Consider the following 13858-nt stretch of genomic DNA (forward strand, 5'->3'; position numbering starts at 1 on the left):
GCTACCAGCTCTTGTTCCAGAGAGATAAACAAAGCTCTGACAGGGGCAAAGGGCCTGCAGCTCTCCCAGCTGATACAACATCTGCCAAGAAATCTTTGAGACTCTGGTTCTCAGGCATGCTGAGAGCCATGCTTGCCCATTTCTCTTTTCTTAGCTTTCATTAACCCCTCCCTTCCCTTCTGAACAAAAATAGCAGTTTTTCAACAGAGGCCTCAGCAGAGGCTGCTCCTGTTCCTCTCTGGGGTGGTGGAAAGTTCCATGTGTTGCTGTGCAGATCTTGCCACGTTTTCATTGACTCAAGTCCAGTAGAGCTAAGAGGAAACATCTGCAGAGTGGGATAGCTCTGTTTGTCCCAGGAATTCATTGCTTCTGCTGAGAATGTTGGGAGCCTGCAAGCTGTGTGCTAGAGATGAGGAGTCCAGCAGCTCCTGCTAGGCTGCTTCTTGTGTTGCCTGAAAAGCAATTTACCTTTTGCTTTCCTTTTGGTTTTTTATCTTCATGTATCCCAGCTTAAAGGTCTGTTTGACAGGGACAGTCCCCCAGGGAGCAGGACAGGGTTAGTGGGCCTGGCTGCTTTCCTTCTTTTGTGCCCTCAGATCTGCCTTCACACTCAGGGTGATGCTCAGCAGATTTCACCAAGCCCTGGAATCCCACCAGCCAGTGTTTCACAGCTGCAGCAGCAGTTCAGACTGTAGCTGCTTGTGCCCTGGGGTTGGCAGCAGTGGGGAGGAGGGGGCTATGCCACCTGCACTCAGGCTTTATGAAAACTTGCTGCAACCCAGCCTCTTGTGAAAACAAGTCATTGTGAGCTACAGCTTGCTGCTGGCTCCTCTGGGGTTCCTGGAGTGTGCAGGTCTTTGGGGGACTGAGCACCTTGGTTTGATGTAGATAATGCAGAGTTCTGGACTTTTTCTGTAAGTAGGGATTAGCTGGAATTTACCACCCTCTGCTAGGGCTGTCCTCCTCAGCAGTGGGGTGGTCTCCAGTCCTGCTGTGGCCCTCTTCTACTTGCCCTGCAGTAAGCAGCCACTGAGACCCAGAGAAGGGAAGAAGTGACTCTGCTGGGTGAGTCCCAAGCACTTCAGTCCCTTTCCCAGAGCCTTGTTCCCTCCTTTCCTTTACTGTGCTCGAGCAAAGTGCAAGAGCAGACCTGCCTGTTGGCAGGGAGGCAACTGCCAGGGGCTGGTTTCAGGTTGTAAATGCCTCTGGTGAAGTCCAAGACTCTTGAGGTAGTGCTGGGCCACAGCAGGGCACTTTAGTACCTGTCTGCCCACAGAGGGGCTGCAGTGCCTTGGCTTTCCCTTGTATCGGATCAACTTCATTTCCAGATGTCCACTACCAGATACCTGTTTGCTTTCCCTGCAAGACAGCCTGCTCCCTGCTGATGGCTTCCACTTCAGTTTCATCAGCTAGAACACTTCTGAGTCAGGCTGTGGTTATCTTAGGAGCTCTGTGAAGATCTCTGTTGCTGTCCTGTTCCCAAGATGCAGGTAAGCTCAGCAGCACAGGCACACCTGAGCTTTCACATCACACCAAGTGTAGATCAGATCTATCTCCCCTGTTCAGACTGAGAAGGTCATAGCTACTCTTGGCTGCTTTCAGAGCGCTGGAACAGGCTGCCAGGGAGGTTGTGAATCCTTCTCTGGAGACTCAAAACCTGCTTGGGTGTGATCCTCTGCAACCTGGGGTTGGAGTGGCTGGAGACCTCCCAAACAGAGAGGGACCTGGGGGTACTGATTGACAGCTGCCTAAATATGAGCCAGCAGTGTGCCCAGGTGGCCAAGAGGGCCAATGGCATCCTGGCCTGCATTAGGAATAGTGTGGCCAGCAGGAGCAGGGAAGTCATTGTGCCCCTGTACTCTGCTTTGGTTAGGCCACACCTTGAGTACTGTGTCCAGTTCTGGGCCCCTCAGTTTAGGAAGGACATCGAAACACTTGAACGTGTCCAGAGAAGGGCAACAAGGCTGGGGAGAGGCCTTGAGCACAGCCCTGTGAGGAGAGGCTGAGGGAGCTGGGATTGTTTAGCCTGGAGAAGAGGAGGCTCAGGGGTAACCTCATTGCCCTCTACAACTACCTGAAAGGTGGTTGTAGCTGGGAAGGGGTTGGTCTCTTCTCCCAGGCAACCAGCACCAGAACAAGGGGACACAGTCTCAAGCTGCGCCAGGGGAGGTTTAGACTCGAGGTGAGGAGAAAGTTCTTCACCGAGCGAGTCATTCGTCATTGGAATGTGCTGCCCAGGGAGGTGGTGGAGTCACCATCCCTGGAGGTGTTCAAGAGGGGATTGGACGTGGCACTTGGTGCCATGGTCTAGTCATGAGGTCTGTGTTTATAGGTTGGACTCGATGATCCTCAGGTCTCTTCCAACCTTAGTGATACTGTGATACTGTGAACCTTCTCTAGGTGAACCTGCTTTAGCAGGGGCTTGAACTAGCTGATCTCCAGAGGTCCTTTTCAGCGCCTACCATTCTGTGATGCCTCAGCCCCTTAGCTCCTGCCTTTGGAGGGGAAAGAGGAGAGAAAATCTCAGCCGCTTTCTCACGTACAGAGGCCTTCCTCCACCCAACTAGCATCCAGGAGCCACAGCTGAGCCAGCTGTGCTTGGGCACTGGGAGGTACTCAGAGCCACCAGCAGGCAGGCTCTGCCATCCAGAGGAGCTCTCACCACAGGCTGTGTTGTGGCGAATGGCAGGGTTTGGTGTTTCTAGGGCTGGCAATTTATGGGTTGAAAAAGCATGACTGAAGTCGTCCCCATGGAGAGAGGCACCAACTTCAATCTGCTGAGGCTTTTCAAGGGCATGGATTGCATTCATTTTGCTGTCTGATCACACAAACTTGTCTCTAAATTAAAAAAAAAGGGGGAGGGGGAGGCAAGTATTTAAGGAATTGCTGAGGCTGACATGGGAACTCTCTTAGAGTTCCTAATTCAGCATCCACAGCCCTGTGAGAACAAACAAGTCACTCAAAGCTTGAGAACAGCATTTAAAAGGGCAGAAGCTGGCAGAGCCATCTGCTTGCCAGTCATAAAATGCTGACTTCCATCTCAGTGGAGACTTCTCTTTTGCTGCTGCCGAGACAGCTGGGCTTGTGCAGCCTGCTCAGTGAACCTCCATGATTAGGAAGGTCTCCAGAGCTTGCTCTTAGATGTAGACACTTGACTACAGTTTTCCTTTGGCTTGCTTGGACTTTAGAATGTAGATGACAGGCAGAAGAGCAAAGCAGTGAAGACAGGCAGATTTACCCCTAGCCCACATGCTCCAGAGAGGAGGGTGAGGCCTTCAGTCCAGCTGCTTTTGGAAGCAGGAGGGCACCTGAGCCCAGCTTCATTTGGGTCTGGTTGGAGGTCCAAGAATTGCCTTTAACACTGATCCTTCTGTCCTGTGACCCTAGGTGAATGCAGGGTAGAGATATGGGATGGGATGGGATGGGATGGGATGGGATGGGATGGGATGGGATGGGATGGGATGGGATGGGATGGGATGGGATGGGATGGGATGGGATGGGTCGGGTCCTTCCTTGGACTCAGCCGACTTTCTAAAGCCGACACTGGGGATAACATTTTGGCTAAGTGCTGATTCCTTGACTTTCCCCATCATTGTCCTTAGGAAAACCACCCTTTCCTGAACTATGACGCATTGCTCCTTGGTTGGTCTCACAAACAATGATCCCTAGGTTGGGCTCTTTCCATTTGAACATGTTTTGCTGCTGTTTGTGCTGCTAGAGATCAGGAGTGATGCCAGCATGAGTTCGAGCAGCGGCTAATGAGCAGAGGTTGCCTTCTGCTAGCTCAACTTCCTTGCAGCTTGGCTTTTACTGTCCACCACTCGCCCCTATTTCTCTCCAACTCCTCTGAGTTTCCAGTGGTGTCACTGAGACCCAGATCCTCGTGCTGCAGAGTAAAGATTTGGTCAAGGCAGCAGAGGTCAAACCCCAGTGTGCTGCCCCAGCTGTGAGTCAAGCCAGTGAGCTGCACAGCCCCACACATAACAACATTGGCTTTTAGGTCTCTCTTTTGCTCTGCTGCTGGGGAGCATTCCAGTGGAGGGGACTGCAGGCAGTGCTCAGCATTGTGGTGGGCTGCCTCTGAAGTGGTAGCAGCCTTGCAAATGCAGGTATGGTAGCTGCTGACTGGCTGATAGCTTTGTGAATGCTGCTCTCTAACCCCCCTCCACTTTCTTGCTGTTGTGCAGCGGCGCTGCCTCATTTCTTGGCCTGGGCCATACCTGCTCATTCCCTAGCAGCTAAAGCAAAACAGCCTCTGATCTCCCTGCCCATTTCCTTGCCTGGCTGGGCACAAAATCCCAGGCCTGCATTGCTGCCAGGAGCATCCAGTGTCCTCTCATGGGCTCATTCCAGACACCATGCTGCTAAGTGAAAGCCTTTCAGATTCGGCACTGTGGCTTGCTGGGTTCCCCAGAGCCACGTCAGCTTTTCAGCCTGCTTCCCTGTGCCCCATAAGTACAGCTGCTTCTGCCCTCTTCTGCAGCTTGAACCAGTTTCCTTACAGCTCACAGCTGTTTGACCATGGGACCAGGCTTCAAACTAGCCAGTGAAGTGCTTTTACTAGGAAGTAAAATCCATAATAGCACAGATGTAAAAGATCAAGGACTAACCCCTGGGTTCTTGGTCTGATTATAGCCTTGCTGCCTCTCACTAACCCTTCCATGACCTGGGTGTTGCTCTCTTTCCCCATGTATGCTCCCTTTCTCCCTGAAGGGCTGCATGTGCCAGCTCTCAGGTTTGCTGCTTCTCCTTCAGCCCTGAAGGGGAAGGATTTTGTGTGGCCAAAATCTTGCTGCTGTCTTCCAGTTGTGTTAGTCCATCTAACAAAAAGCTCTACCTCTGCCACCTTCCATGCCTGCCTCGTGTAAGGGGTGTGAATCATTGGGGTCTCAAATGATGGCTGCCCAAAGAGCCAACCTACAAAGGACCACTGCTATTCCAGTTACTTAACTGGAACTGCAGCCTCAGGCTCTGCAGGAGCCCAGGCAGGGATGAGCTGGGCAGAAGCAAAGACCTTCCAGCTTCCACGTGGTCATTCCTTGTAGCATCTCTGTTCTGGAGCTGTTGCTCCTGCCAGGCAGGTTCAGGGAAGCTGATCAGCTTTTGCAGTGTTAAGGATAAGGTTTTCTCAGTCTGCAGAGGGCAGAGCTGGAGCAAAGCCCCCTGTGGGTAGGTGCTGCAGCCAGAGACAAGATTTTGGAATACTTTTAAAAAAATGCTTCTCTTCAAGAAAGATAATGCTGGCATCCAACACAGGACCTGCTGTGGGGGCTCAGGGAGAGAAGCCCTTGGTTGTACCCTCAGGGGCTCATGAAAAGCTGACCTGCCCTTCTTTCAGCTGGGCACTGGCAGAAATGCAGCCCTCTGGCAGGTCCCAGACATCCAAACCCCTGTGGCTAGGGATGGCTGTGGGACTCCACTCCAGAGCCGTCTGCTTGATACACAGCAAAGAGCAGGCAGGGCAGGAATCAAAGCAAGGGCAGGCAAGCAACTCTGGGGCCAAGGAAAGCTGTGAGCTGCTGACTTACCAAAAGGACCTTGACTGTGTAAATGCTACTCAAGTGTCAAAGAAGGGAACACCTCTGTAAGCATGTTGGAGCCTGGCATCTCCTGGGCTCCAGCCCCTCTTGGGACAGTCCAGGCAGGAGCGTAGCAAATCCCCAAAGCACACATTCCCTGCCTAAATCTGAGTGGGGTTGGGGGGGTGTGGCAAAGGGGAGCGAGAACCAAGCTTGACTTCAAAAGGTTGGATTGCAAGAGAGCTCTGATCAGGGGGGATGTGAAGGCAGGGCTTTCCTTACTCAGCAAAAGTGCAAGGCAGGAGAGCATAGCTGTGGCCAAAGTAAATCCAGGCCAGCTCTTTTTGCAGCCACATCCCTGTTATCTCAGATCTTTTATGTGCCTGCAGTTCCAGTGGTGCACATTGTGCTGGGTGGCACCTGCCTGAAGCATTCAGACAAGAGTTAAGGTTAATGGCTGCTGTGTGGAGCAGTTTATTCTCAGAGCCCCATCCAACCCTGGGGAATGTTTCCAGGGATGGGGCTTCTACCACCTCTTTGGGCAGCCCAGGCCAGTGTCTTGCCACCTTCACAGTAAAAACCTTCCTTCTGTCTGGACTAAAGCTCTCCTATTTTAGTTTCAAACCATCATCCCTTGACCTGTCACAACAGGCCCTGCTAAAAAGACTCTCCCCAGCTTTCTTCTAGGCTTTTAAGTACTGGAATGCAGCTCTAAGGTCTCTCTGGAGCCTTCTCCAAGCTGAACACCCTCAACTCAGCTGGTCCTCACAGGAGAGGTGTTCCAGCCCTCTGATCATTTGTGTGGCCTCTTCTGGATTGCTTCCAACAGGTCAACGCCTGCCGTGTGCTGAGGAGTCCAGAGCCGGCCCCAGCCCTACAGGGGGGGTCTCAGAGCCATGCCATTTCCCTAAGAGCTGAAGGCAGTAATTCAGTCCTTCCAGCTCCTCACAGCCTCTCCTCGTGTTTAGCTGAGCTGCCTTGCAGGACCTTCATTCCTTTTTTTTTTCCTCTTTTTTTTTCCCAACCCAAACAAGCAGCTGAGGCACACAACCCCACTGGGATGTTCCCAGCCCTGGCTGCAGCTGCCTGTTGTGTGCCTCTGGCCGGGGCTCAGCGGGCGGCGTGCTGGGACGGCTCAGCCCTTTCTGCTCCAAGCCGGGGCTGAGGCAGCCGTCAGAGCCTCCGCACCTCGGACAGCAGCGGCATGGCGCCCCGGGGAGCCTGCCTGCTCCTCTGCCTCCTGCTCTGCCTCCTCTCCCTTGCCCACATCTCCAGCCAGCAAAACGGCAAAGCCAAGCAAAAACCAGCGGCTCCCAAGAAAGGTAAGGAAGGGAAGGAAGCACCTCCCCTGCCAGGAAACCCTGAGGGGGTGCCACTAGCCCATTGAGCATGTCACAGTTCTGTACTTGAACTGCTTAGAAAGCATCTCAGCTCCTAGCAGAGACTTTTTCCCCCGTGGGAATGCTTGGGTAGCCCTCCTGCACCACAGTTAGGAGAAGGAAATGCTTTGGGTGGGTTCCTACCTTGAATAAATTCACAGAACAGCCGGGTCTGAATTTCAGAGGGCAAGGCTTCTTCCTTGGTACCTCTGAGGTTCCCCCAACCCTTCCCCCACTAGAATGTCCCTTTCTAGGACAGCTGCCAGGCTACTGTAGATGTGCAGGCATGAGCAGACAGATAATAGATGCTCAATTAAATAGCAATATGGATCTTCATTTAAAATGAAGTGCCCTTGAATGTGAGTCAAGCCCTCCACCAGCTCTGCTCCTCAGGCTTACCAGAGGGCAAGGCACACAAAAAGCTGCCCAAGTTCTCTTTTCCCTACCATTCTTTATTTTCTTTTCTCCTTTTTCACTCCCCTCCCCTCTTTTCTTCCCCCAACTCAATGCACATGAATGACAGCAGAAGGAACTGCAGGTGAGGAAGCAGCTTGTGTTGCTTGGGATCCTTCCCAATGCGTCTGCATTGTGTGGGCTTGGAGGACTCCTGCTTGGAAGGAATCAGGGAGCAAGGGAGAAGCATCCCAGGAATTCACTTGGCAGGGCTGCTCTCAATGTTCACCCAATAGCTATTTTTGTCAGATTCCATCCTTGAGAACTTTTCCCTTTTTCCCCTGTGAGGTCTTTCTATGAAATGATGGCAGAGCTGCTTTACTCCACAGCTGTGGTCTGGGACTGTTCCCTCTGGGTGCAGGCAGGGTCCCTGTGCTGCACTCTCTGGAGGCAGCAGAGAGGGGATGTTTGTTACTGACAGAGCTGGAGTTTACTTCTGTACCACTGCAGCTGCTGTTTCTAAGTGACTGCTGACAAGAAACTAGGAGGGAAATGGCCTTTTTGACAGGAAGATTTGGCCTGTGATTTGAAAACATTTGAGGGAGGTGTTCTGAAAATCAGAGCAGCTGGTGGCAATTTTTCACTAGCAGGGGCCAGGGCTCAGCAGGATGGTCCCATCCCATCTTCACCTCCAGCCCAGGCTCTTTGCAAGCCCATCCCCATCCAAGCCCAGCTCAACCCCTGCCCTTTAGTGGGGAGGATCAGGCAGGGTTGAAGCCACGGGGGTCTTTGGCTGGGTTTATTTTATTTGAAGCTGTGCAGCCAAACCACAATGGTTAGAAAATGAAAGCATTTTGTAAGCTAAGCTTTCATCTTTTGGGAGTTTTTATTTTGTGTATTTTCTTTGTTGGGTGGTTTTTTTTGGTTGCTTTTTTTGTTTTGGTTTGGGGTTTTTGTATGGTTTGGTTTTGTAATTATTGCTTACATTTGCATCTGCTTCAGGACAAAAAGGGTGCTGTTTCAACATGAAAAACCCAAACCATAGCCTTTAGCAAATGCTGAGGCAGCACATTCACTGTGCCAGCTCTTAGGACTTTTCCCCCCTCCAGTTACTTCCCAGTGCTTTTTCCAGCTGCAGCAGTTCAGGGGTAGGGATAGGCAGGATTTGCCCTCCTCCTCCAGCAGCCTTGCCCAGAACAGTGCCCAGGGGTGGTGGGTGATGGATCCCCCCTAGCTTTGGAGACTCACCAAACCTGGGGATGGAGGTCCCTTTGGGCACAGCTGTGGCAGGGTGGTGGAGGCAGAGGAGGTTGCATCTTTATGTATAAGGTTACCAGAGAAGGAAATTTGAGGCTGGATGCTTGAACCAGTGGACAGGGACCGATTTAGACTCCTGCTGCTGCCCAAAATTTCAGTGTGATCTTGTGGTCTGTGTGCCCTTCCCTGACATTTACACCAATATCAACCCAGCCTGGGTGAGTTCAATGTCACAAGGAGATTGGACGTGGCACTTGGTGCCATGGTCTAGTCATGGGGTCTGTGTTGATAGGTTGGACTCGATGATCCTCGAGGTCCTTTCCAACCTAAGTGGTACTGTGATACTGTGATACTGTCTTCCTCTGCACCAGGGAACAGCCTGGGTGCAGGGAACAGCCCCAGCTTCTCCTGGAGCTGCTTGGTAGCAGAAACTGGACTGCTGGCTAGGGAGGTTTGCTGGAAGATCTCACAAACTAGAGCAGTGCTGGAGGACAGAAAACACCTCTGGATGGAAAACACCTCTGGATGGGAACAAAGCAGCTGCTGCCTGCACAGGCAAAGCTTAGCAACTCAAGAGATCCAGACTGCAGAGAGGGAGAATTAATCAATCAAATCTAAGGGAAGAGAGCTTAGGTTGTTATCTGGCATAGAATTAGGACATGACAAACAGGGTGAGAGCTCTCATTTGCAGCATCAAACACATCCACAGAGTGGTTTGGCTTGGAAGGGACTTTAAAGATCATCTAGCTCAACACACCACTGCAGGAACATCTTCAGCTAGATTTCTGGCCAGGCTTTCAAACAAAATTCTTGTGAGCCCCATCCTTACAGAATCATCCAGGTTGGAAGAGACCTTTAAAATCAGAGAGTCCAACTGCTGACCCAGCACTGCCAAGGCACTCCTGAACCATGTCTCTCAGCTTCACATTTACACAGCTTTGAAATGCCTCCAGGGATGGTGACTCCACCACTGCCCTGGGCAGCCTGGGCCAGGGCTTTGCAACACTTTGTGTGAAGAAATTTTTCCTAGTGTCCAGTCTAAACCTCCCCTGGTGCAACTTGAGGCTGTTTCCTCTTGTCCTGTCACTTGGGAGAAGAGACCAACCCCCACCTCATTACAACCTCAGAACCTTTTGTGAGTCTCCTTTTCTTCTCACCCTTGCTTGCACCTCATCCTGCTGCTCACAGTGAGCCACATCTGGACTCACTCCAGCTCCCATGGGCAGCACTGGCTACCCCCACACTGGCTTCAGTGGCAGCAAACCCAAGCTGTGACAGCCTTCATCAAGGGCAAGCCTTGCACAGATGACAGCACAGAGACCAAACCTCCAACAGTAGAACAGAAAACTCTGCCTGTGGACACAGGCATGGTACCAGCTCTGTAGCTGAAGCTCTTGGTTCTCATCTCAACATCCTGGCACACATCAGCCCTCTGTAGGACATTGTGTGGCCCAGGACTGGGAAGCCAGATGGTGTAGAGTGACAGGGCACTTAGGTAGCTGCTAAGACAATGTTCCACCTTGCATGGTGAGGACCCACCAGCAAACCCAGCTGGAGCAAGCTGAAACACCTGGGTCGCTGGTGGAACAGGCCAGTGAGCAAACACTCCTGCTCCGTGTGCAAGACAGGCATTGGCTTTGCAGGTGCCTCTTGTTTGTCCTCTGACGGCAGAGCTTGGGCAGCTTTGATGGCAGGAACAGCTTCAGCTGCCTCCCCAGGGCACACAGACAATGTTTATGTTTCCTTCCAACAGATGGTGTGAGCCTCAAAATGATTGAAGACCTGAAGGCCATGATTGACAACATCTCTCAAGAGGTTGCTCTGCTGAAGGAAAAGCAGGCACTGCAGACAGGTAAAGGGCTCACTGGAGAAGGCCTGAGTTTTGCACTCAGAGAGGAGCTGCTTATGAAGGGACTTCAGTTGCTCACCAAGGCATCCATCACAGGGAGAGAGCTCGGGGAAGCAAAACAAAATGTGCTCTCACTGCAATTCCTTCAGGCTGCTGAAGCTCCTCAGGGAGTTTCTGACTTGAATTGTGCAGCCTGTGGGTCTCCTCTTCCCAGTGGCAGAGCTGTGGGTATGTCCACAGCACTCAGTCAGGGGTTCACCTTCCTTCAGGAGTCAGAGGGGTGGGTAACAGACTGGGCTGTGCTTTAGGCAAATGGAGCTCACTCCTTTGAACCATGGTGAAGTAGTGACTTGGTCTGCTATACAGAGAGATGAGTCCCAGTGTGCTTCACTAAACACATACAGGCCCAAAACATCCACCCTCCAGCCATGCTCCACAGTTACTGTCTGCCAGCTCCACTGGCAGCAATAGGAGAGGGACTTGCAGGACATGAAACAGAAACAAGACAAAAATGCAGCTTAAGGGAGAATTTTCTTCTTACAAGGAACACAAGCAAAACACCAAGGCTTTAGACCCAAGCTCACACTCATTGGGTTGGATTCTCATGTGTGGCCTTGCACTCTCAGGGTCTAGATCATAAAACAGAAATAAATTGATATTCCTAACACTAGAAATCAGAGGCAAGTACAAGCACAATGCTTCTGATCAAAGCCCATTAAAAAGGACATTGTCCTCATATTTGCATAATTAAGATGTCTCAAAGCACAGAATTTTTTTTTCCAGCACCCTGGAAGTGCCCACAGCCAACTTTGACTCTAAAAATATCATGGGAGAAAGCATAGCAGAAGCTGGAAAAGGCCATTATAAGGGGCAAGAGAACCATACTGTGCCTCTACTACAGTAGCAGCAGGGCTCAGGGGGGTGACGGAGGTACCTTGAGGTCCACTTACCCCAGTGGTCTGCAGATGGAGAGGGCACAGCCATGGGGATGTGTGCAGCAGGAATCTCCTGCTGTCAGGGGTCTAAGAAGTGATGGGTGTAGCTTGGTTCCTGCACGATGCTTATCAGTATCTATAGGGCAGGGGCCAAGAGGATGGGGCCAGACTTTTTTCAGTGGTGCTTGGTGACAGGACAAGGGGCAGAGGGCACACACTGGAACCAAGGAGATTCCATCTGAACATCAGGAGAAAATTCATTGGTGTGTAGGTGCTGGAGCCCTGGAGCGGCCTGCCCAGAAAGAGATTCCAACCCACCTGGGCAAGCTGCTGTGGGTGCCCCTGCTTTAGCCAGAGGGCTTGGACTGGGATGATTTCCAGAGGTCCCTTCCAACCCGTGCTGGCATTCTGCTATTTGCTGCTGCCGCCACCGCTTGCTGGGCACTGTTTTTAACCCCAACTCCCTTTCTGTCTTCTTGCTCTGTTTGCCTGGAACCTCTCAGTCTGCCTGAAGGGCACCAAAGTGCACCTCAAGTGCTTGCTGGCGTTCCCGGAGCGGAAGCCCTACCACGAGGCGAGCGAGAGCTGCATCGCGCAGGGCGGGACGCTCAGCACGCCGCAGGGCGCCCAGGAGAACGAGGACCTGTACGAATACCTGCGGCGCAGCATCGGCCCCGAGGCCGAGGTCTGGCTGGGCCTCAACGACATGGCCACGGAGGGCAGGTGGGTGGACATGGCCGGGGGCCCCCTGCGCTACAAGAACTGGGAGAGCGAGATCACCGCCCAGCCCGACGGCGGCAAGCTGGAGAACTGCGCCGCCTTGTCGGGGGCCGCGGCGGGCAAGTGGTTCGACAAGAGGTGCAGGGAGCAGCTGCCCTACGTCTGCCAGTTCATGATCGTGTAGCAGCGGCGCTGCCCCCTGCCCGCCCGCAGCCTGCGGCTTCCTGCTCAGCCAGGGGCTGTAGCGCTGTGGGCGTGCAGGAGTAGCTGCGCGGCCGCCCACGCTCCAGCAAGATCACTTTGCGCGGAGTCCCCGCGGCTCAGCCGGGGCCGGAGCTCCCTGCCTGGCCACACTCAGCCCCGTTAGCAGCTGCATTGCTCCTCCTAAGGCACGAGCTATGGATCTGGTTTTACACCCAGGAATTGGTTAGGGCACAGGAATCTGGCAAGGAACCGGTGTAGCAGCCAAGCCTGGCAAGCAGCCACCCACGGCTGCCCAGGGCTGTCGCTCTGCAAGGTTCTTTCCCACCTGACTGAGCTTTGGTGGGACACCAGCATAGCTAGTGCCTGCTTTCTCTTCCTGTTTCGCTTCCCATGACCCTGGCAGTGATCTAGGAGAGCTCCTTGCTCCTCACAATGCCCCAACCCAGGCTCCTGGGGATCAAGGTCCTGTCTTGATGAATCACTCCTGCTTTGCATCAAGAGATACAGTTTGGCTTAGTGGCTGAGGGCTGGCTGCTCAAGGGGTTGTCCTGCTAGTCCAGCTATGCACCTGAATCAATTAACAAGTAAAAGGCATGGGGTGACTTACCAAGAGGGTGAGTGTCCTTCTCAGAAGCATTCCTTGCTCTGTTTGTCCTTCCTCAGCAGCCAGAAGCCAGTTTCACCAATTTCAGCTTTACTGAGGGAGGGAGCAGGGATGACTTGCAGCACGGAAATAGAAGATGAAAGTATGAGGTCTGTAACAGAAGCACAATGCTATCGGGGGTGTGCTGCCACACTAAACCCAGCTGTGTGTGGAAAACAAACCTCAGGACAACTCAGTTGAGCAGCTTTAGGAATCATCTGACCTACTCAAAGTGATGGTAACCCAGCTGAAATTGTACAGGCTTCACAGGCATAGTCCTCAGCAAACATGAATCTGCTGAGTACTGTTTATGCCCAAAGTCAAGCCCAGCCTAAGGTCTGGCCTCAGCAATTTGGTTTTTCCTGAAAAGAGATTTAAAGGGGGAAAAAAACAACCTGAAATAAACAGCAGTGATGGGCAACAAGCAGAGGCCACCCAACCACTTTAACGAAGCTTGGCTGGCTGCTGTGTGGAAGCTATCAGCAGTTCTTTGCAGCCCTGTGTTGGGAATCACCCCTCAGGTCTGGGTCCTGCCCCCTGTGATGCCAGATTGGGGGTGTCAACACACAAAGATCTTGGGGAGCCCATGGGAGAGGTACTTCAGTCTGCTGCCTTGGTTAAAGCCAGCCTAGTGGTGGGGCTTCCAAGGTGCTGAGTGGGAGCCACGCTGGAGGGCTCACGCAGCACACACACACACACGCAGGGCACACACTCCTGGGGCTGTCACTATTGCCACTGCACTGCTCAGTAAAACAAAATAAAAATCTATGGCTTGCTGAAGGAATTGGTTTGTGTCAGTGTGCCTGGAGAGCTTTCCTCTCCCTGCAATCCTCTCCAGAGCCATGCTGGGGCGCTCTCAGGTGAGAGCCTCCTGTCCTGCAATAAAGCTGATAGGATCCCCACACCCCCGTTCTCACCCCATGCATGGGATAGAGGCAGGGAATCCTTGTGTAGTTTAC

At 52.6% G+C, this 13858-nt stretch overlaps 1 protein-coding gene across 1 annotated transcript; it reads left to right on the top strand.

Moving 5' to 3' along the window:
* The first annotated feature begins 6571 nt into the window (after nt 1-6571).
* On the top strand, nt 6572-13679 carry CLEC3B (C-type lectin domain family 3 member B). Its single transcript, XM_068152812.1, has 3 exons — nt 6572-6841; nt 10302-10400; nt 11836-13679. The coding sequence occupies exons 1-3, from the start codon at nt 6724-6726 to the stop codon at nt 12234-12236; spliced, it is 618 nt and encodes a 205-aa protein (XP_068008913.1). The 5' UTR covers nt 6572-6723; the 3' UTR covers nt 12237-13679.
* The last annotated feature ends 179 nt before the right edge of the window (nt 13680-13858 follow it).

Source organism: Melanerpes formicivorus, unplaced genomic scaffold (genome assembly GCF_026170545.1).
Source record: "Melanerpes formicivorus ecotype bairdi unplaced genomic scaffold, bMelFor1.0.p_v2 SCAF_24, whole genome shotgun sequence".
NCBI classification, from domain to species: Eukaryota; Metazoa; Chordata; class Aves; order Piciformes; family Picidae; genus Melanerpes; species Melanerpes formicivorus.

Excerpts from the sequence above, each read along its gene's own strand:
- CLEC3B (XM_068152812.1), top strand. The coding sequence starts at position 6,724 with ATGGCGCCCCGGGGAGCCTGCCTGCTCCTCTGCCTCCTGCTCTGCCTC. Across the intron at positions 6,842-10,301 it reads ACCAGCGGCTCCCAAGAAAG|ATGGTGTGAGCCTCAAAATG; the intron begins GTAAGGAAGGGA and ends TCCTTCCAACAG. Across the intron at positions 10,401-11,835 it reads AAAGCAGGCACTGCAGACAG|TCTGCCTGAAGGGCACCAAA; the intron begins GTAAAGGGCTCA and ends GGAACCTCTCAG.